The sequence below is a fragment of the Pteropus medius genome, unplaced genomic scaffold (assembly GCF_902729225.1).
Source record: "Pteropus medius unplaced genomic scaffold, Ma_sr-lr_union100, whole genome shotgun sequence".
Taxonomy (NCBI): domain Eukaryota; kingdom Metazoa; phylum Chordata; class Mammalia; order Chiroptera; family Pteropodidae; genus Pteropus; species Pteropus medius.
The window spans coordinates 3,174,114-3,196,064 of NW_024344433.1; the positions used below are offsets into that span (position 1 = coordinate 3,174,114).

At 54.2% G+C, this 21,951-nt stretch overlaps 1 protein-coding gene and 1 long non-coding RNA gene across 8 annotated transcripts; one reads left to right on the forward strand and one right to left on the reverse strand.

The window, feature by feature from the left end:
• The first annotated feature begins 44 nt into the window (after positions 1–44).
• CHCHD5 (coiled-coil-helix-coiled-coil-helix domain containing 5) lies at positions 45–16,265 on the forward strand. 7 transcript variants are annotated; one of them, XM_039872635.1, is made up of 4 exons: positions 45–572; positions 1,235–1,375; positions 1,623–1,785; positions 2,918–3,172. In XM_039872635.1, coding segments are annotated over exons 1-4 (432 nt in total). In that variant the 5' UTR covers positions 45–570; the 3' UTR covers positions 3,044–3,172. The 7 variants fall into 7 exon arrangements, with proteins under 7 accessions (XP_039728569.1, XP_039728565.1, XP_039728567.1 ...); XM_039872631.1 differs by lacking the exons at positions 45–572; positions 2,918–3,172 and adding exons at positions 579–732; positions 15,772–16,265; XM_039872633.1 differs by lacking the exons at positions 45–572; positions 2,918–3,172 and adding exons at positions 579–732; positions 4,289–5,699.
• Positions 16,266–18,527: 2,262 nt separating this feature from the next.
• On the reverse strand, positions 18,528–21,926 carry LOC120610309 (uncharacterized). The gene is made up of 2 exons (XR_005654907.1): positions 21,471–21,926; positions 18,528–18,908 (listed from the first exon to the last, which is right to left on the reverse strand). It is a non-coding gene; the product is annotated as an uncharacterized LOC120610309 (long non-coding RNA).
• Between the last annotated feature and the right edge of the window lie 25 nt (positions 21,927–21,951).

Below are 21,951 nucleotides of genomic sequence, written 5' to 3' on the forward strand. Positions count from 1 at the left end.
CTGGCTCCGCGCACGCGCAAGAGCCAGCGTCCGCCGCAAGGACGGCGAGTGCATTCGTACAGCAGACGGCAGCAGGGCCCCCAGCCAAGACTTGAGAGGCAAATGTTGAGGGGCCGCAGCAAAGGATAGACGCGCGCCACTAGCTACAGTCGGGTGATGGAGCGTGTGTTACTGTGCCCGCGCTCGCCTTCGTGTCGAGGCACTGCCGTACTTCCCATTATTTCCTGTGAAGTGTGGGGATCGCCAGAGCAAGCCGGAAATAGAATAAGGCTACCGAGCCAGACGGGCCGGATGTTCCTGTCCAGGCACCGCCATTACAGGCTACGGTTGGAAGTGGCTAGCGGGGCGCAGCCGTTGCAAGTGGGGGCCGGAAGTACAGCATGGCGTCGCCATTGCAGATCGGGGCGGAAGGAGAGTCAGGACGCCGCCATGATGGTTTGGTCGTTTGTCCGCTGTGCGACTGACGGGAAAAAACGAGGTAGGAGGGCTGAGCTGGGAGGCTCCATGACAATCTAACACCGGAAAAGGCGGGCGCACCTCCCTGACTGACTCCTCGGCAACGGCCTCATCATGTGAGTAGCGGGGGCGCATGCCCAGCGCTTGCCGCACACGCCTTCTCTCCGGTGACCCGGACCTAGGCCGGGACCCAGGAGGAGGGGTCGCATCTGTTCTTGTTGATCCCCATCCCCGCATGTCCAGACCCGCTCCCCCGTGGGAACTGAAAACTTTAAGGTCCACTGACACCCAAGCCGCCCCCAGGATTCCAGGCCCAGCCTTGGAACTCCACGTTCCGCCCCCGGGTCACTCCACCTTCCCTTCGGGATGTGTCCCGGACCCCAGGCCTTAGGGACAAGCCCATGGACTCATTCCAGATCTGTCCCCAAAACTCAGCTGTAGGGCCACTCACTCTTCCACATCGTGACCCACCAGGGCCTCGTTCTCAGATCTCCGCTCTAAGACTAGTCAGGAGATCCTCCCTGGGACCCCAGACTCCACCTCTTGGATTCCTACTCGCACCTGCGGCTCCTGCCCCCGCCCGGTCCATCTCTTCATCCACCCCCTCCTCTCAACTCTGGGTCCTGCTTCTAAGACCCTGCGGGAGGTGGGGTGGGTGAGGATGACCGCGCTCCATAGCCCTCTGCCAGGACCCCAGATTTTCGTATACCTGTTTAAGGATCCCCCTACCTCCCTCATCCCACCCGGTCATAACTTCCTTCCCCTCCGTGCCCTGCAGGCAGGCAGCCCTGGAGGTCACTGCCCGCCACTGCAGCCGGGAGCTGGACCAGTATGGCCAGTGTGTGGCGGCCAAGCCTGAGTCCTGGCAACGGGACTGTCACCACCTCAAGATGAGCATTGCTCGGTGCACGTCCTCCCAGTGAGTGCAGGACAGTGCGGGGGAGGACAGTGCGGGGGAGGGCATGGCTGAGGGCCATGTCTCCCAGGTCTCCCTGCAAGGCGGGTGGGCCTGGCTGCGGCACCTGCTCAATGCACTGCAGGTAGTGGGCAATATAGGAGACAGTGCGGGGTGGGCAGTGCGGGGGTGTGGGAGGACTGTAGGGAGCGGATAGGGCTTGTACGAGCTGCTCAGCAGAGCCTAGATGCCCGTGGTGCCCTCTCTTTAGCCCCATCATCCGTCGGATCCGCCAGGCCTGTGCAGAGCCGTTCGAGGCCTTCGAGGAGTGTCTCCGACAGAACGAGGCAGCCACCAACAACTGTGTAGAGCAGGTGCGCCGCTTTCTTCAGTGTGCGGAGCAGGTGCCACCACCAGGCCCACCCACTGTGCAGGTAGAGACCTGGGGTCACTCTCAGGCCCACCTCCCCACCCGCGGCCTCCTGAGTCCCTGTGCTAAAGCCTCCTACTTACAGTGGTGGGAGAGCATTAAGGACTGAGACTAATGATACCACTTCTTTGCTTGGCACTCAGTGGTTTCCCGTCCGCTCTGAACAAAACCCCAGGCTTGGCAATGGTGCTTGGTTCTCCCCAGGCGACCTGTCAGCCCCTCCTTCATTGTCACCTGTCCTCTGGAGTTGCCCCTTAGCCTGGTGGCAGAGGGTGACCATGAGTTAAGGGTCTTAGTTTTTCGTGGATATGGCTGTAAAGGCAAAGGTCGGCTCTACACCAGCCCCTGTGGCACCCTGTCGTCAGCCTTGCCTGTTCCTACAGCCCCATCTTCTCTTGGGCCTCCCTGCTTCTCTTGCCCCTTCCAACCCACTGGTTCTCTGTGACGGTCCCTGAGAGTCTCCAAGGAAATCTGACGTGTTCCACAGGCCCAGTCTCAGCTCCTACGGCCCCCTCTCCCCTCCTCGCCTCAAGTCCCGAGTCCCCAGCTGCCAGGCTTTTATCCAACTGTTTCTTTTCACCTGGACTGGTTCTTCTGGCTGACTCCTTGTCCAGCTTAGCTGTCATCTTTCTCAGAAAACCTCCCCGATGCCCCTGCCCTGCCCAGGCTTCACAGTCCCTGAGCTCTCTCACCATGGCTTATGTGTCACCGCCCTGTAACCGCTGCCCTCCCATTGCTTGCTTCAGAGGTCCTGTCGCCAGGACCTGTAGTTGTGTGTCATGAGGCAGGGATAAGTGAAGGCTCAGACCCGAGAGCCACCAGTGGTAAGGACTCTCCATCCTCCCCAGGAAACATTCAGCAGTGACCATGTGCTAGTCACACTGGTTCCCCATCGTGCTGGTAATGTTTCTTTCCTTTAAGGCCTTTGGCATCTGAACAGCAAAGACCCTACCTTCCCACCTTAGGGCCAGTTGCTCCTCCCCGTGTTCCCATCTCACAGAACATGATATGCTGACACCTCCTGGTCACGTAGCGACAAAGTATCACCAAGACACTCGCATTTCTCTCTGACAGCTTTCTTCATAGATGTCGTCAGGTGACATATTTTTGTTTGTGTATTGCCCGCCCCTCCTTAGAGGCGGAGGTGTGCTTTTTGCATCCGTTGCTGGTTCCTGGTACCTGTGCAGTGGCTGGCACACAGCAAGTTCTCAGTACACAGCAGAGCTGCTGGTGACAGTCCACTGTGTCCCATGTTTACGTGACAGATGGCCAAGGCTGTCACCGGACACTGTTTCCCTAGAGGGTGTGCATTAAGGGCAGCCTCTGCTGAGTCCACAGCCCCCTGGTGGTCCTGGGCACAGAACAGGCTGGTAGGTGTCGATGTGCTTTTCCCACAGACAGAGCCACTTCCTGGCATCTGAGGATACTTCGGACTATAGCATACTGGGCAGGAGTGACTGGCGCTTGATGCTCCCAACCCTCAGGAGTGGCCAGATGCCATCCTGAGGGCCCCAGACGTGGGCTTGGCCTCTGGATGTCAGAACTCACAATAAATAAAGACGCGGAATCCCAGGCATTGAGTCCTGCCTTTGGCCTCGAGGGTCCTGGGAGCTGGCCTGGACAGAAGCCTCTCCACTGTGCCCCAGAATCACCAAATATTCTGAGGACGTGCCCGTCTCCAGTGCTAAGACCATCCTTCTATCCTGTTAACTCTGTCAACAGCCATTTCCTATCCCCTTGCTGCGTGGACATGGGATAAGCCCTTCTTCCCTGCCATGCCAGGACTTGCGAAGTCTGCAGGTGTTTCCTTGAGGCTTTGGGAACAATAAAACACACCGCTTTTCTTCCCGAATTCAGAGCCAATTGAGCAATATATGGGGCATTTGGGGCCCAGTCCCACTGAGACTTCTGGGAGCCTACACAGGACACCCCTCAGTCAGCCTTCCGGGGGGCAGCTTTTAATCTGTCACTGAGGGCTGTTTTCGTGGGTGCCGTCTAGCACTCTACCTGCTCAGGGGTCCAATGTCTCCTGCCCTGAGCAGAGAGATTGGATGCGCTGTGCTCAGCATACAGAAGTGTGCAGTCAGCCTGGGCGGTGGCTTCTTCCTGTCCCTCGGCAAGTGACGGGTTCTGCATCACAGCTGGTGTGTACAGGCTCCAGCAGGGGCAGGTCTGCGGGAGGTCCTCCGTTTAGACCAGCCACTCCCCCAGAAGAGACTCCAAACCTCTGAAAGTTGGAAGTGACCGGTCAGTCCTGACTGGACTGGCCATCTGAGCTGGAGTCTGCCCTGGGGCGGGATCGGGGGTGGACTTCGAGACTAAGACAGCAGTCAGACACATGGCAGTAAGGTGGAAGTCCAAATGTCAGCTGGGGACAGCGCGGGTCAGGCCTGTGGTTCCTAGAAGGCTGGGGGTCTTGGCGGCTCTTGTCCCCGGCCAGGTTCCCTGGTCTGCGCAGTGTGCCCTCGGGCTTCTGTGTCTTCAGTCAGCCCTACCTTGCCCGGCAGGTTCTGAAGTGTGATGAGAAAACACCGGGCCCAGGCCCCACTTGATGGCTGGGCTAGCTCCCTGTGTGAGGTTTGGTGCCTGAGAGTACACTGCTGGTGGAGGCAAGTCCAAACCAGGGACAGCACCTCACGACAGCATTTGGCCATGAGGAATTTTCACTCAATTTTATCACAAAGACTTCCTAATGTCCATTCCTGTGTCTGTGTTGGTAAGTTGTATTTTCCTAAGAGTTTTTCCCATGATCTGAATTTTCACATTTTCATAAATTTGTTGAGAATACCACGATTAAGATCTGTAGAATCTAGAGAAAGCCCCTTCTGCGTTCCTGGTGTTGCTTGCTTGTACCCTCTTCCTTTGTCCTTCCTCAGTTTCAACAGGGCTTTATCGACTTTATTACTCTTATTGCAGCATCTGCTCTGGTTTTGTTGGCGCTCTGTGTTGTGGGTGTTTTTATCTTAGTTCTCTGATTCGTTACTGTTTTTCTTCAGATTTCATTTTGTTTTCTGCCTTTTTGACATGAACATTTAGCTCACTGTTTTAGCTTTTTTAAATATTTGCACCCACATGTCCCACAGAGCATGGCTTGCTATTTTTCTTTTTTCACTGATTCCCAGATTAGAGGGTTGAAATTGTATTTCTTAATTTCTAAACATGACGATTTTTTTAGCTATCTTGTCGAGTTGTAATTGGTTGGAAACATGTTTTATATGATTCCAATCTTTTGAAATACGGTGAGACTTCATGGCATCTGGTCAGTATTGTTAATGTGCTCAAATGAATCCTTGGTTTGTGGTGCACTGTCTTCGCTTAGGGCCCCCAGAAACAGACTATACACGAGGATTTGGGAGATACTCCCAGGTGATATTAGAGGATGGTGGGCAATGACATAGGGCATGGAAAGCATCACAGGAGGCATGTGTTGTCAGGCATTCATCACTGTGGGTAATAGTATGGTTCTCTGGGGACAGAAGGCTTGCTTTGCACTCAAGGGGTGGGAGGCTATTCATACACTGCCCTCCCAACAGCCAAAACGTCAGTGTCATGAAATGCGAAAGAAGTACAGGGGACAGTATGAACTGGGAAAACGCCTCAGCAAGAAAAATATCAATAACTTTAACCCAGCAATTCACTATCTAGAAGTCCATAATAAGGAAATAATTCTAAAAATCAGCAAAAGATTCAATTACAAGGGTTTCACCACATTGTGGTTTGTAACCATGGCAAAGGAAGGGACGTAATTATTTTAAATATAGGGCTGGGTCCATACACTTGGGAGCACCTGTGGAGTAGAACAATGCAGTCATCCCAGGAAGAGACATTAACAGTGTTTGGTGACGTGCCCCACCCATTCTCAGTTTCGTTCAGGTGAAAAAAAATGTGTGCAAGAGCAGCCAAAACATTTTTGACAAAAACAATGAAGGGGGCATATGTCATTCTGACATCAGAACGTGGCACAGTGATCGGTGTGGGGAGGGGTGCAAGTACCTGTCCACAGGTGACGGAGAAAGCTCATATGTAGAAGAGACCTGAGCAAGTTAGAACCAGAGGCTGCTCTGGCCATCATAACTCGTGACCCAGCTACCTGAATGGTCACTCAGGCCTGAGACTGAGCCAGGAGCCATCTCAGGAGGAAGGTTAGAATGTCCTTTTAGAAGGAGTCGGGTGGCTCTGGGGACCTCCCGTGTCTGCTGGGCTCACGTTACTGCCAAGGGCAGCTGAAAGGTAGCCCAGGCTGGGGCTAAAGGGCTGAGGGTCAGGACTCCTGGGACACTGGCTGTGGGGGAGGGGACGAGGAAGAGGCTGGAGGTCCCCTCAGTTTTATGTAGGAGGGAGCAGACTTCCCCTGCAGTGACCAGGATCGGGACAGTGGGTTCTAGTTAAATAAAGATGCTGAGGGTGGGTAGGCCTGGGCTGGGTGGGGTATGGGAGGATGGTGTTTTGGGCTGAGGCTCACAGAAGTACCCTTCCTGTGTCTTCCAGGTCTCCTGCTTGGTCTGTCCGGGGTGGGAGGTGGGAGTGTCAGAGGTGAACAGTAGTCCCCAGGGTGCGGGACAGGGCAGATTCTTGAGTGGGGGAGACAATCCCTGTGCCAAGGGAAGAGGGTCCTTTGGTGGAGAGTGCAGAATTCAACACATGCGCCAACATTAGAGGCAAACGGGGAGTTTATTAGAAAAGGGGTGACACTCCACAGACAGCGTGGTCTCCTCTCAGGCAGGGAGTAAGAAAACCTAAGACGAAGACAGTGAAAGGGACTGAGTGTTGGGGAATTCAGTGTATATGTCATTCTTAGTGTTCGTGAGCTACATTTAAAGACTTTGCTTAAAAAAGAAAAAAACTTTGCTTACCCATCTTTGATGTGGACACACAGTAGGAAGGGGAGGGGGAGAGTGTATAGCGGGAAAAGGTAAGAATGCCTAGCGTGAACTGCCTCCTGGCGGTTCCCAGCCTTTAATCCTTGGGTTCTCCATGGTTTTAGCTGAAGGGATGAATGATTTTATTTTGTGCAGGGCGCCACTTAAGGATTCCGTTTCCCCTTCCCTGGTGTGGGGAATGGCTTGTTAACAATCCCAGCAGGAATATTCCTTTGTTCCGCAGGTGTCCTCCCTGTCAGCAGCAGGGCTGACCAGCACAATGCAGTCTCTGAGTGTAGCTGAGATGACATTTTAGTTTTCTGGCTACCTCCCTACATCACCCAGACCTTACGTCCTAAATGGAGGTGGCATCACTGTGTGGCATCTGAATGCAGTTCTGTACCCTTGGTTGGTCTACTGCCGAGGATCCTCTGAGATTTTTCTCCCTTACCCAGACTTGCTCTCGGGGCCCCTCTCCTTGGCCATAACTGGAGGGAGAGAGAGTTCCACCCAGGCCAGGGCTGCAAAGTCCAGGCCACTGATGACTGCTGCTGGTGCCAGGGGGAAGCCGTCCCATGCAGCTCGGGCAAGGCCACTATCATGCCTGGGGCTGCTCTTGGTGGCATTTACAGTTGCCCAGTGTCTTCTGCTAGGATAGTGGTTGCCCCTTGTCCAAAGACCCCTCGTGGACGCCTGAGACTGGGCAGTACTGAACCCTACGTATACTTTGCTTTCTCCTACACATGCATACCTGTGATCAAGGTTATCGTAGAACTCAGCACACAGTAGGAGAGTAACAGGAATAACTGATGCTCAAAGAGGATGATTGTGACAGTCTGCTGTAGTAGGGTATGTGGGTGCTGTCTCTCAGTATCATCCTGTCCTGCACATAGGCATGGACACCCTGGACAACGGGTCAACCATGTTCTGGGCGGGAGGTTTCCCTCACACTACTCAGAATGGCACACATTTAAAAATGCATTAATTTTTTATTTCTGGAATTTTCAGTTTAATGATTTCTGACCATAGTCGACTGCAGGTAACTGAAACCATGAGTGGTGAGACCCAGAAAAGGAAGGATGCAGGATCCCGTGCTTCCATTGTGCAGCAGCCAGTTGCGGTTTCCGTGGGGCAGTGGACACGGCCACCTCTTCACTCTTACCTGTACACTGGTCTGTGCCCCCCATGTGGTGATGTCCTTGGTCTATTATTTCTATGAGAGGCAGTTTTAGAGGCTTCTGCTTCACCTGTCCTTACAGGCCAAGGGCCATGTGGGGTCGTCTCACTGCCAAGTGTGTCCTCCCCCGTTAGTCTATGGATGGGAAGTGACCGGTAGGTGGGTCCAGGACGCTCTGTGCCAGGCTCGCAGGCCATGCTCTCCCCAGCGCGGTGTCATGGCCATGGGATGGCACCCCTCACACCAATACCCTCCTCTTCAGACCTGCATCTGTCTCCCTCAATGCAGTGCAAAGACAGTCCAGTCCCATGTCTGCCCCCAGCACCCGCTGGGCACCCTGACTGCATCCTCCTGTGGTTCTTTGTTGTACATTCCCCCTTGGCTGGCCCAGGACCCTCCTGTCAAGTGGCCGAACCTGCCCCGGACACAGTCACTACAGCTGCCAAGAGTCAAGCACAAGGCAGGGCCTGGAGGGTGTGGAAGCCAGTGAGGAGACAAAGGGTCTTTTCTAGATTAGACAGCTCACCACTTCTGTGGCGAGAGGCAGCGTGAACAGTCAGAGGTGACAAGACATGGGGCCACATGACAGCAGCATGGATGATGGAGGCTGCAGCTGTGCCCTAAGGGGGAGGGCCTGAGAGGTGAACCCCCAGGTGGCCCAAGCCCCCCTTTCTGTGGAGAGGCCCTCCGAAGCTGCAGAAGTACAGTTGGAGGGTGAGCAGGTCCCCCCCCCCGGGTATGTGTTGACTCCCCCACACCCAGCACCGTGCCTTTCACGCTGACCCAGCAGGCAAGGTCAGTCAGAGGTGGAGTCCACCTGTCCTTTCGTCTCAGATCGTTAAGGCACCCATTTCTGCAGTGGCCCAGGGGGCACTGGTTTGAGAATTGATTTGAGTTTATTGCTTTGGCTACAGGAGGCCCTTTCAAGGACCTCATTCAGCCACTTGCACCATGACAGACCTCACCCCTTGGTCAGGGGAGGAGACCCTTGGCAGGGTGGGCTCTGGCCCCCTGGCCACTCTGGTTGGTGTCACAGGGCTTCAGGGGTGAGGCTCAGGGGCAGCTCCCACACATGTGGTTGTTGGTGAGATTGCCTGATTGCCCCATTGCCCCTCTCTCGTACCAGCCATTGATCAGACAGGATGCTCAAGGCCCTGGGCCTGTTGTCTATTGGTGCGGCCATGGGAAGGTTATGCACTGAGTGCCCTGCCAACCACTCATAGTCCAGCCCAAGGCCACCAATGCCATCCACTTCCTCTTCTGGAAAGCATAACAAGAAACAGAAGTATGGATCACTGTCAGCACCTCAGTTACTCGCTTTGTGCCTTTTAATGATTCCTCTTTTGTTTCCAAGTGCTGCTGTTTTTAACAGCACACGATTTAGAGACAGGAGTTTAGGATGAGGTCAGCCATTGGGGTTGAGTGAACATTCTTCCACCACAGATTGGATAGTCTCAGGCCAGAGGGTCAGTTGGCCGGATACTTATCTTCAGATAATTGAGCTATAAGATTTATTATTTCCTTTGTAATATGTAACCTGCATCCCTGGTTTGGGTTTAATTTGAAAGAGATATTCAGACACCAGCAGGACTATACCAGACTTGGACTGGGACCCCGGCAGGCAGGCTGCGACCTGTGAGTGCATCTGCAGAGCCGGGGCTGAGGTTTGTCAGAGCTTGGGTTCTAGGCTCTGACCATGGACCAGGGTGGGGCCTAAGGCCTGTACTTCCATCCGGCCCACAGGTGCTGCTGGCCACAGGGTGCACTGGCGATTATGGTGGAGTGTTTCAGCATGTTTGAATAAAGCCAGAGCAATAGTCACAGACTCCGGCCCTGCTTCAGAGGGTCTACAGCTGACCCGCGAGGCCAGCCCGCAGCCCCAGGGACACCGTTCTACGAGAATCCAGAAGAGGCAGAGAAGTAGGGAAGGAGGGGGGCAGGCATACTTTTCACCGACTTTCGCCTTTGAACTTTGCCTCCCAATGGTTAAAAACAAGACAATAGCCCCAAAATGGAGTCCGTCATGCTAAGCCCCACTTCATAAACCAAGACTTAACTGAGTCTCGGTGTCAGCTTTCCCAGAGATAGAACCTCAAACCCGTCACCGCTGTGTCGCTGGTGAAGCTGTGAGAGCCTGAGCAGCCCAGGAGATGGGCATGTCTGCCGAGGTCCTGGTGTGGCCATGGCAGCCGAGTCCTAGGCCCAAGGCCCCTCCCCAGGCTGACCCAAGGGTCCTACAGGCTCCCGCCCATCCTACCAGCCCCCTCATTTACCAGGGCCAAGTAACAGCAGTTAGTATTTATGGGGGAAGAGAGACCGTCTTGACATCCAGCAACTGAAGGCCAAATGAGAGTCCAGGTGTCCTAAGGGAGACAGAAGACAGGCTCACAAAGAGGGAGAAGCTGTGAACCAGTTCTGACTGATTTGCCAGCATATCCATGGGAGGTATTAGAGGAATTAAGCAGACGCTTCAGCCGGTTGGCCACCGGACAGGCTTGGAGCAAGGGAGCTGGGCAGGATGTGTTTCTAGGGGGACTTCAGGAGAAGGGATGACAGCTGGTCACTGCCGTCCTGAGCAAAGCCACAGCCCTTCCTACCACAGTCACTGCTGAGCTGCTTGATCACCAAGCACCGAGCACATCCTGCCAGCGCCTGTGCCAGAAAAGCCACTTTGCTCCTGGAGGGCATCTTGTCTTGGGGAAGCAAGATCCTTCTGTGTGGCTGAGTAAGTGGCTGCACTTAGGTTCACAGGCACCCCTCTGTCCCCATCACTGCTTGGTGGAGGGCCGCAGAGAGAGGCAGGCCCGGGAAGCTGCCTTGGAGCAAGGTGGCAGGAGCTGCTGGGTAAAGAGTGGTGACGGGTTCAACAAAGCTCAGCCACCTCCTCACGTTGCACAGACACCTCACAATTAAAAACCTAAGACAACAAACCTGGCCTCAGGGTGAACTTGGGCCCTCAGAAGAGGCTCTTAGTACTGGACTCCCTGGGAAACCAGTAAGAATTGCAGGTGACACCCTACCCAGGGCCAGGCACTGGGAGCCCAAATGTGACCTGCATTGCTCCCAGCCACCAACCCTGGGGCCTTGGAGCGCCTACCCACTTGCTGTGCCCCACCCTGAGCACACGGTGAGTGGCACAGCATGTGGAAGGGCGGTCACCCCGTTCTTACAAGTCATTCCGACAGAGCAGCACTCCAGGTGGGAAACTGTCAGAACCCATGCATTTAAAGAGGGACAGTGAGCATACACCTTGGGTAGAGTACAAAGGGCTGACTGACACTGGCTTGGCCCCACAAGCCCTGTGGTCTTGGGCAATGACTAACTGCTCCCCAGGCTGCAGCAAGGCAGGAACAAGGAGACATGCAGGGAGCAGCTGATATGTAGGAGGAAGTGGGAACCTTCTGGGATGACCACGCAAGCCCACTGGCTTCAGCACACCCCTTCAGAAGAGGGGTGGTGACAAGCCAGATGGAACAGAGTGCTCTTTCCATTGGGAACTGGTAGAGAATAAAGCTGGTGGACAGAGGAGGCCCTGCTGCAGGGGTCCCTGGACGGACAACTGCCTGGGTTGTGTCCTGTCAACAACGGTGGCAGGGAGACTTCATGAAAGTGATGGCTTAGATGGGTGTGGCCCCTGTGAGGCTGGTTGGAAGTGGGGTGAAGCTGGGGTGGGGAAGGCCGAGTGTTCGGGGAGTGAGAGCTGAACTTGGGAAGTGGGGCAAGGGCAGGGCATAGGAGGGGTCAGGCTAAGGTTCTCCCTCACCATCCCCCACATTCTTCTGTGTCTTTGCTTTTCTCCTCCATGTTCTCTGTCCCCACCTCCTCACAGCAGCTGGTGTCCTTCTACCACTGGAGTGGTGCCTAAAGGGGCTCTGCAAGTGCTTCAGATGACAGATGCTGCCAGCAGGTGGTGGGGGGGCAGGCTGGGGAGCTGGGAAATGGTTTGACCTGGTCTGGCTGACTTTTGGGGGGCAAGAAGGGAGGGGCTCGGGGAGTCAGGAATGGGAGGGGTTTGGGGTGCATCATAAGTGGGTGGATCTTTTGGGGTCAGGAGCAAGGCCGGACTTTAGGGGTGGTTGGGAGGAGGGCTTTGGGGGTGCTGTGAGTAGGAGGGACAGGGGTTAGGAGGGGACTTTGGGGGGTCAGGAGTAGGAGAGGCTTGGGGTCAGAAGCGGAAGGGTCCTTGGCGGTCAGGAGCCCTCTCTTTCTTTAGATACAGCGAGAAAAGCTGCTGCAGGTCAGACCTCACAGGAAGCTGGAGCAGGTGGGAGCACCTGACAGCAGGGGCAGCACAGCCACGGGGTGAGAAGAGGAGATGACACCTATGGGCACTGGGGCCCGCTGCTCCCTTGACTCCAGGCCAAGAAAACTGGGTCACCTGCCCCCACACCACCAGATACTGCCTCTGAAGCAGGTCATAGAATGACTGTGGTGGAGGTGCCGGGCAAGATTCTCAGGGCAGTGGCTCTGTGGGGGGTCTGGTCTGGCTCACACAGCCCCCTATGATGCTACACCCACCCTCCCTTGCTCCCTTTTTACTGCCTGATTTTGCCTAAGCGGGAAGGGGAGCTGAGTGCTTCAGACCCGGTTTGTACAGACTGCAGTCTTGGTGGGGTCTAGATGAGAGACGCTGTCCCCCTTCCACCCATCCACATGAGGGGCCTGGTAAGGTTGGAAATGGAAAGTGGAAAGTGGGGAAGGTGGTGACAGGAGCTGGAATGAGGCACCCATCTGGGAGGGGGCCAGCGCCCCAGGAAGGACAGATGGGCTTTGAGGACGTGACGGTGCCTCTGGTGCCTCAGAGACACGCTGTAGTTGGTGACCCTGAGTCAGGAGAAGGTGCGGCCTGCTAGTGGAGAGAGAGGCTGAGGGTCTTCGGTATGAACATGTTCCATGTCCTAGTTGATGAAGTTAGAAGTTAGAACTGTGGACCCAGGGTCCCAGGGAGACCTGGGGTTGCGGGTGTGGAGGAAGTCTGCGCGGGGAGTCGGGGCGGGGGCGGCGAGCACATGTCCCCATGGACAACTCTAAGGCCACGACCAGCACTTTCTATTGCAGAGGCTGTGGGAAGGGTTCACAGGGCCAGGGACAGAAGGAGAGCAAGGAAAGTGATGGATGCCCACGTTATCTCAAGGAGCGTGGGGTACACAGAAGTGACAGTGGGGACAAGAGGAAGCACATGGGTTTTGAAGGCAACAGGGATGTAGACAGCAGTGAGAAGTGCTGACTCTGCCGAGAAGACCAGAGAAAATGAGAGGAAGGGCCCCGCGGGAGGCGGTGCAGATGGGCATGCCTGTACCCCTCAGTCTGGGACCAGGCCCTGGCACCCACTGGCCCTGGCCTTAGGTCTGTGGTATCAGCGGAGGGAGGCCAGACTGTCAGCCAGACTGGGCACTGACTGGGACCCAGACCACCAGCAGTGACTCCCCCTCCTTCTGCCCTGGGTCCTGTCTTCTTTCTCCATCAAAGGCCCATCAGAACCTGCAGTTAGGAGTCCTCGGTCTAGGGCTTGGTGCTGCCCTTTGGCGGCCATTTTAGGAGCCCCAGGCACAAGCAGACAGATGGAAGTGAAAGTGGGTAAGGAGGAAGGGAGGGTGAGGACTGACCTAGTCATCCCAGCTCTTGGCCACAGGCGCTCAGCCAGCCTTCGCTGAGGTGTTGAGCTACCACAGAATTAAAGGTCTGAGTCGCCAAGGCTGGCTCCTCAGGGCCATGTCACCCACGCTGGCCCCACCAGCAACCACCATGCCAACAGGCTTGTGGAGGGAGGACTGGGCACAGCCAGGAGGTGGCTGTGAGGGTGACCTCAATGGAAAAGCAAACATACGCCCCAGGGAAGGGGGTGCTGGCGGCTGGGCGGGGAGGCTCTGGAGACTGGCGGGATGATGGCAGAGTAAGGAAAGAGGATCTGATGCAGCTGGGAAGGACAGTGGGAAGGCAGACATAGGTCCCTGCAGGAATGGCAAGCACAGAGTTGGAAGGAAAGGCCTTTGCGGCTAAGTGAGGGCTGGCGTTGATACAGAAATGTAGGCAGGCTGTGAGACCCCCACCACGTGTGGCCTGAGGCAGATCTGAGCACCCCAGCCTTGAAACTGCCACTTTCTCTTCTGCACTGGCTGGGTGGGCATTTATGCTGGTGCAGTTTGGTGATGTTACACAAAGTGAAACTTCTGCAGAGTGCCTGGCCCAGCATGTCCCTCACACTAGAACATGCACAATCTGGGCTGTTGTGCAGATATTAAAAGATGAGAATCAGGGCTCTATGTGCAGAGTTTCTAAGACACACAAGGTCAAGAGAAGGAAGCAAGCCGCATGCCTGTGCACGGCATGATCCCATTTCTAACATAAGAAAAGCAGCATCGACACCTTACATGTTTGCATGTGCCCATTGCAGGAATTTTTTTTAAGCCACTTTATTGAGGCGCGACTGACATGCGACCATTTATGTGTATCTAATGTATATAACGTGATAATCTCACAGAACGGTTAGCGGTGGTTATTTTGAGCATTAAGTTAGAAAGTCGGGGTCCTGAGGAAGGCCACTTTTGACCAGGTACTCCTCTGTGTGGTGTCGTTCACGACGAGCATGGATCATTTCTACGACCATTTTGTGAACTGAATACTCAGAACCCAAGTCTGGTCAATATGAGTTCTTATGGGGTCAGTGGAGCAGAATGTTTGCAGTGAGGCTGCCCTGGTGAGAGGAGTTCTCTCCTTATCTGGCCAGACAGCTCCGCCCCATGAGTCACTCTTGCGGTTTAAATCTGGAGGCAACAGGGGGCAGGAAGGACAGTGGGCTTGGGGTCATTCACTCACCCAGTTCATCCAACACCATTGTGTCTAGATTGTGCCAGGCCCCCAGGCCCACTCCTGCTTACCTAAGACCAGTAAGAGCACTCGAGCATGCGCTTTGTCTAATCCAGTTGTGAAAGCGAAATGGAACAATGTGTTGAAGGTGCCTGGAAGAGAGTGAGAGCCCTATACCCAAATTTAAGGTTTTCATGAATCATCGTCAGAGGCTTTATGGAAGGTCACAGTTAAAAATTCAATTTCCTGCAGATGGTGCGCGTATGGAAAAAATGAGCAGTTCTGAAATGGATATATTTTGGGGTCATAGTAAGTGAGCAGTTCTGAAATGGATATATTTTGGGGTCATAGTAAGTTGCCCCCAGGAATAAAGTCTCTTTTGGAAAGTAAATCTAGGAAGGACATGTGGATGAGACCAGCAGTCACGGGAGGATTTCACCCTAAAAGATGGCAGGTGTAGTTTATAGGAAACCCAGAGCTCCCAACCCCAGTTAGTGTCCAAGGTGGTGGGTGCTTGCCAAACGCCAGGTACAGCGCTAACCTCTTTACTTGCTTGGTCCTTGTTGCGGCTCCGCTATCCACAACTACAGAGAAGGGATGAGAGGCTCAGACAGGTTTAGTGACCTGCCCAAGATCATAGCAGTAAATGATAGAGCTAGGGCTCCACCCCCAGCGCCCAAGCCTACATGCCCAGCCGCTCCCAGGCCAAAGTAGTAGCAGCACTTGCTCATGAAAATAGGACTTGATAAGAAAAGGTGCTGATTTTTCAGCATCCAACTGAAAAAACCACATGTTAATATAGTTTCTAAACTTCCCAGATAACAAGAATCTCTTTTGTACAGCCATGAGCTGCACAGCAATGTCACAGCTGTCATGACGTCACCACCACATGATGGTGGACCCGTAGGGTTACAGAGGAGCTGAAAGAGTCCTATCGCCTGGCGATGTCCACTCATTGCTCACATGTTTGCGGTGATGCTGGTGTGTACTCACCTTCTGTGCTGCCAGTCGTATAAAAGTATGGTGCATATGATTCTGTGCGGTGCGTAGTACTCGATGATCGTAAGTGGTTGTGTTATTGGTTAGTGTATTTACTATAACTTTATCATGATTCAGCATGTGTCCCTTCTATTTATGTATAAAAAAGTGTGCTATGAAAGTGTGCCGTGTTTTGCTGACTGAAGATGGGGCAAGAGAGAAGGAAACTGCAGAACCCCCATGAAAATGCACAGAATGCACAGCGAAGGGGTTGGCAGAAGCCTTTGCAGACCACAACAAGCTCCTTACAAAGCATGAAAACATGGATCCAACCTGGAAAGGTTTTCATTAATAGAGAAGATTGTTCACCGTATTTTATCCGCTCACAAGCAAATCTGTGATGAAAACAGAAACAAGTCAAACCACCACCAGGGACATACTTCTGGGAAAAGTGACACCTCCTTGAGAAGAGCCTCAGGCAGGTCCTCAGGAGGCATTCTACAAGGTGGCATTGTTGTTACAGGAGGTGACAGCTCCACCCTTGTTACTGCCCCTGAGACCTTCTCCTGGGACAGGATGTGGAGGTGGGAAGCCCTGATATTGATGACCCGACCCAGTGCAGGCCCAGGCCAATGTGTATGTGTTAGTTTGAAAGTTTCAAAAGCAAAGGAAAAAAAAAAAAAAAACTTTTGGTAAAAAAAGCTTTTAGAAGAACATATCTTTTCATTTTTTACAGCCTTACAATGTGTTTGTATTTTAAGCTAAGTGTTATGAGAGTCAAAGAGTTAAAAAATTATGTAGTAAAAAAAGTTATGATAAACCAAGGTTAATTTATAGAAAGAAATTTTATGGACGTAGTGCAGCCTAGGTGTGCAGTGTGTCGAAAGCCTGCAGTCGTGCACAGTCATGTCCTTGGCCATCACTTCATCACCCTCCCCCACTGACTCAGTAGACAACCTCCAGTCCTGCCGGCTCCATCCATGGTGAGTGCCCTTTGCAGGTGTCTGTTATGTTAAACTGTATTTTCACGGTACCTTTTCTGTGTTTAGATGTGTTTAGAAACACAAGTACTTACTTATGTTGTGTCATAGCTGCTGTAGCACTCAGAATGGGAACACATGTACAGGCTGGTAGCCAGGAGTAGCAGGCACCCTACACAGGCTGGATGTGCAGTAGGTCAGACCATCCTGGTTTGTATAGGTCATTCTGATGTTCGCACGACAAGATCACCTAATGACGCGTTTCTCAGAATGTATCCCCATCATTAAGTGTGGCTGTGATGGTGTCCCCACCTGTAACATGCACATGAGTCGCAGGGGCTCATGTTGACACACGGGTCTGGGCGGGGCCCAAAGGCTTTAGTCGGGCTGCATGCTTCCTGGCTGCTGGCTGGCTGACCACACTGGGAGGAGCAAGGCCCTAGGCAGAGGCAAGGGGATCTCCAGCGTTGGAAACAGATTCCCCCACTGAAAACAGAGAAAGTGGGTTCCGCTCAGAACCTCAGTCTCCCATGAAGCAGTCCCCAACAGTGGAAGCCTCACTTTGAGCCCCCAAAGACTTGGATTTCTGGGTCTGCAAAGCTGAGTTGCGGGCCCAGGCACTGGTCACTGCCCCGAGACAGACAGCTCTTCCCAACTTTGCCCATGAGCCCTGACAGGCTTTCTCAAAGAGCTTTCCCATGCTGAGGGCCTAGACGATTGAGCGGGGCCCCTGAGCTGGCCGGGGTGGATATCCTGTGGGAGCAGGAGGCTCTGTATTGGGGCTAGGCTGTGCGACGGGTGTCCTGGCACAGAGTCAGGGGCTCTGAGGCTTGCTGGGACAGCTGGTGATGACTAAGGACGTCCTGGAAGGGGGACTGTGTGGCCAGGATGGGAGTTGACTTTGCTCCTCCGTGCTGGTGTTTGTGGCCAGTCTTCTGTGAGATTCTAGTGGAAAGGGGTCTGTTTTTGGAGGGCAGGGCTGGTCAGTCTTACTGACCCACCAGGTCCATGGCAGACCATGTGTTGAGGGAGTGAATGGAAAAGCGGGGAGTGACAGGACACCCGGAGCCACCACCTCCACCCCGCCTAGGATGGCTCTGTGGGTGACTCATGTCCTGCTGTCCACTCACTCTCTCAGCCTACAGCCACATGTCCAGGGGTGGTGGCAGGGAGCCAACCACACCCTCTTCTGCTGCAGTACTGTCATTACACAAGGCTCTTGGGCTTCCAGCAGATTCCCTGTCTTCCCTGCTTTCGTGGTATGAGCCAAAAAGCTGGGCCTTGAAGACGGGGGTCTCGTTTTAAGTCTCCAGAGAGGTCATTCTGAAGAAGTGGCCAAGAACACAGGGCTGGCTCAGAGGGGAACCAGAGACATAGGGACTGTTTTGAGTTCTGAGAGCTGTGCTTCTGACTCCTGCCACCCACACTCTCCAGTTCTGGGTCCCATGCCACATTGCTCCCATGTGCGTGACCTCAAAACCAAAGGGAAGAGCCCAGGTGATGAGCTGTCAGGGGGAGGCACATAATGTCTGGAGTGGGTTGTGTTGGTGGAGGGACAGACCAGCTTGCCTGGCACAACCGAAATCCAGGTCTTTATTGCTGTGAGATGCTGGCCTGAAACCACTGCAACCACTGAGTCTCTGTGCCGAAGCTGGGTTGTCTGGCTGCTTGAGAGCGCCTTCCTCTTACACTCGCTCCTTCTGGAACTTTCTGTGGACCTTGTTGGGGGAAGAGCCATGGGTACTGGGTGTCCAGTGCTGTTTGATGGGGAGTGAGGGAAAGTTTGAAGACAGAGGCTGGTCATATCCGGAGCAGGTGGGAAAGGGTGGCAGTGATGGTGATATGTAGTCCCTGAGGCATTATTTTGAACCTATTGCCTGTAGGAATCGACCGCAGGTGGGCACAAGATGGATTTCCTTTCTTAAGAAGTCTCAAGAAAACAGAGTTTTTCCATAAACTTAAGACATAGTTAGGCCACTTGTCAACTTTATTTCTGGAGAGGACATGTGCCCTAGCTTCCCGCCTCTTCTCACCCCGGGGAAACTGGGTACAATCGTGGAGTCAGGTCTCCTGGAAACGCCTTTTTCTATCCCAGCAGGGTTTGAGGATGCTTAAAATACAGGCTGTAAAACCAACCCAAGTTAATAAAAATGAGGAGGAAAGAAGGGGAAGTAAATGTGTTAAATGCAAATGAGAGTTAACACCTAAGGGCATCACACTTGCCTGGCACTTATGACAGCCAGGGAAAAGGCACTCAGATGGCTGAACTTCCCTAGGTCCCTCACTGGTCTAACTGCTGCTTCACTGTCTGTGCCTGTTTCTGCACCTGTAAATTAAGGTGAGAGCACATTATCGGGTGCACTGAGAGCGTCATAGGTACAAAGCGCAGGGCAGGGAAGGTAGTGCAGAGGCGGTTCTCCCTGCTCCAAGGCTCCTCCCTGGGTGTTATCCCCGCTGCTCCCACCCGAGTCCTTATGGATGGCCTCTGAAATGGCTTCTGATCTCGGTCTGGCTCCACCGTGTCCCTGTCCCCACCACAGTGCTCCCTCTTCATGGACTATCTTCAGGACGCTGGCCTCATGCTTATCTAGTGCTGACCTCAGATCTGTGGCCTGCAAGTCTCTCTGAGCTCTGCACAGTGATGCTGCCTCCTGTGTTTGGCCACCCCGTGGGCCTGCAGGGGCCAGCCTGTCTTCTTCCCCAGCTCTCAGCAACTCAGCTGCCCCACCGATTTCAGGAGGGATGGGCTGTCTCCAGGAAACTCCCAACCAAGGTGCCCACCCAGCTTGTTCAGCTGCACATAGCAGGCTGTCCTGTTCTGTTATGAGGATGGGGGTGGGTGAGGGACTCTTAGACTCGTGGGCTCAGTGGCACTGACTCACCAAAGACCCCGTGGGCAGTCATGGTCTGGACCAGTGAGCCGTTCACATGTACTGTGCCACCAACCCCCACAGAGGCAGCAGGCCCGTTTTGTGACCCTCCGGTCTCTACCAGGAATGAGAGAAGCCTGAAAGCTTGGTCCAGACAAGCAGCTCTGACACTGGACACACACTGCATTTTAAACATGGGCTGTGCACAGTACGCCTTCAGCAGTTGCTGGATAATGAGAGATGGAGCACTGAAATGGCTCCAGTCACGCTGGTCACCCCGTAGGGCTTTATGTACACAGACTGACCGAGCGCTTGCCACAGCCTTGTGAGGTAGGGACTTCACACATTGAGGAAGAGAAGCAGTTTGCCGTGATCACATGACAGGTGTGACAAAGCAGGTGGTCTGGCTTTAAGGTCTCAGTGCTTAACCACTAGAAAACACAGCCTAGCTAGTCTTAGAGGGTGTGCTCACAGAAGTTCTTGGAGAAACACACTCTTAGGGGCTGTGCTCTTCCCCTCATTCAAAGGGAAGGTCACAGCCAGCACCACTGTGTCAACTGGCAGTGGTCCTCACACCTTCTCTTTCTTCTCTTTCAAGGCACTGTAACCTCTCTTAGGTGGAACCCAACTCCCCACCCCAGGGCAGGATGAAGCATCCTGACCAAGGTCAGGCCAGGTCTCTACCGCCCCCCAGGGAGGTGGCCAGGACCCACCCCCAGCCTGGACTTCCCCTTTAGCCTGGTTTAGGCACTCTGAGACATCCAGGAGGAAAGGGACAATCACGCTTGAACCCAAATAATTAATTTGTAACACAAGGGGATTCCCAAGGAATGTCCCAACCCTCCCATCCATGGGCCTGACTGTGCTCACCTGGATATTTGCACAGCTGCCCCACCGCCTTGCACAGGCTGTTCAGCCAGTGCTTACCAGCTCAAAGAGCGAGTACCACAGTCAGGCAAGGGTATGCCCTTGGACAGGGTGAGAAAACACACCAGAAAAAGTTCTTGCAATTTCCCTACAAATATCTACTTTGAAAGTCATTTTAAATAGTGGAACTCTTAAGGACATTTAACAAGTTAGCCCTCTTACTCAAGTTTTTCATAACCTCGGAATAAAGTTAGGGTGGAGGAAGGGGTACATTCAAAGGCACCAGAATTACATCCAAATTGCACTCCAGGGTCAGTGCTCTGGGGCACGCATTTTTTCTGACATGACCTTGGGATCCAGAACTTTGTAAATTACCCATAGAACTCCACTGTAGGTAGGTTAGAGGAGGCTCAGTCTCCACAGAAGACACATGGCAAGGACTTACAGGTTTACAACACCTTGGTTTCTGCTAGTCCATGCTCCGCAGCTAGAGATAGCTGGGGTGGGGAGGAGCAGGAAGAGGCGGGCTCCAGAACATTCTAAGCATGGTGGGGTTTTGTTTGGAATTCTTTAATCGCACTACAACCCTGACAGAAAACCAGACTGTAATTCTCTGTGGCCTGATCAGTTTGTCTTGATCTCAAGCTGTATAATGAAAGGCCCCCAAATGTGCAGAGCAGATTTTATACGGAAATTGCATTACAGACCATGTAGGAACCAGAAAACAATTCACCTTTGGGGATGCAGAGAATACGCCCTTACATCCTCTGCACTCGAAAACAGGAATATTCACGAAAAGAGCTAAACAGGGAGTCAGCATTTACTGAATTGAATACCTTGAGCTCTAGTCTCTCTCTTACACACACACACACACACACACGCGCGCGCGCGCGGAATGAATTCCCGCTAACCATTCACTTTCGGAAGAGCGCAGTCGGAGCTCTAGGACTCGCTCGAAGTGACGCACTGCAGTGACCAGGAGCCAGGACGACTCGGAATTGGTGTCCTCCCCCCGCCCCCTCCCCGCGCACCGCCGTGGCGCAGGCATCGCAGGCGTCCGGGGAAGGGGGCGGCGGTGACCTGGAGCGTCCGCGTCCTGGGTCACCACGCCCTCCCGGGAACGGCTTAGTTCTCGTGACTGTCCACTCTACCTCCATCTGGTGCGCGCCTGCGGGAGCGAGGCCGTCGTGTGAGCCCCTACCCCCGCCGGCTCAGGGCAGCGCCCGTCAGGGTATCGCTGGGGCGACAGCCTGCCGGGCCTGGACCCGCAGCCCCGGGCGCGAGCTCCCCGCAGCGTCACTAGCCGGGTGTGGCCTCCGGACGCTGCGGACTCCAGATGCGCTCCAAGTGTGGCTTAGAGCGCGGCTGGCTCCGTTATCGGGGGCCGTGGGAAGAACCAGGAACGACCGTGATCGCGGGTGCTATGACCTCGCCAACGACTCTCGCGGTCAGCGAGCGGCGCGGCCAGACCCAGAGGAAACGCCCAGGCGCGGTCATCTGTCTCCGGCCCACGTGACCAGCTACCCTGGGGGCGTGGCCGCCAGCGCTCGCCAGGCCAATGAGCGCCGCCATCGGGCTCGTCTGCCAGGAACGCCGGGCCCGCGGGCATGCGTCGCCGAGGCGGGGCTTCGG

Coding starts and splice junctions, on each gene's coding strand:
- CHCHD5 (XM_039872630.1), top strand. CDS start 590: ATGCCCAGCGCTTGCCGCACACGCCTTCTCTCCGGTGACCCGGACCTA. Junction 733..1,234: donor TGGGAACTGAAAACTTTAAG/GTCCACTGACAC, acceptor CGTGCCCTGCAG/GCAGGCAGCCCTGGAGGTCA. Junction 1,376..1,622: donor GCTCGGTGCACGTCCTCCCA/GTGAGTGCAGGA, acceptor CCCTCTCTTTAG/CCCCATCATCCGTCGGATCC.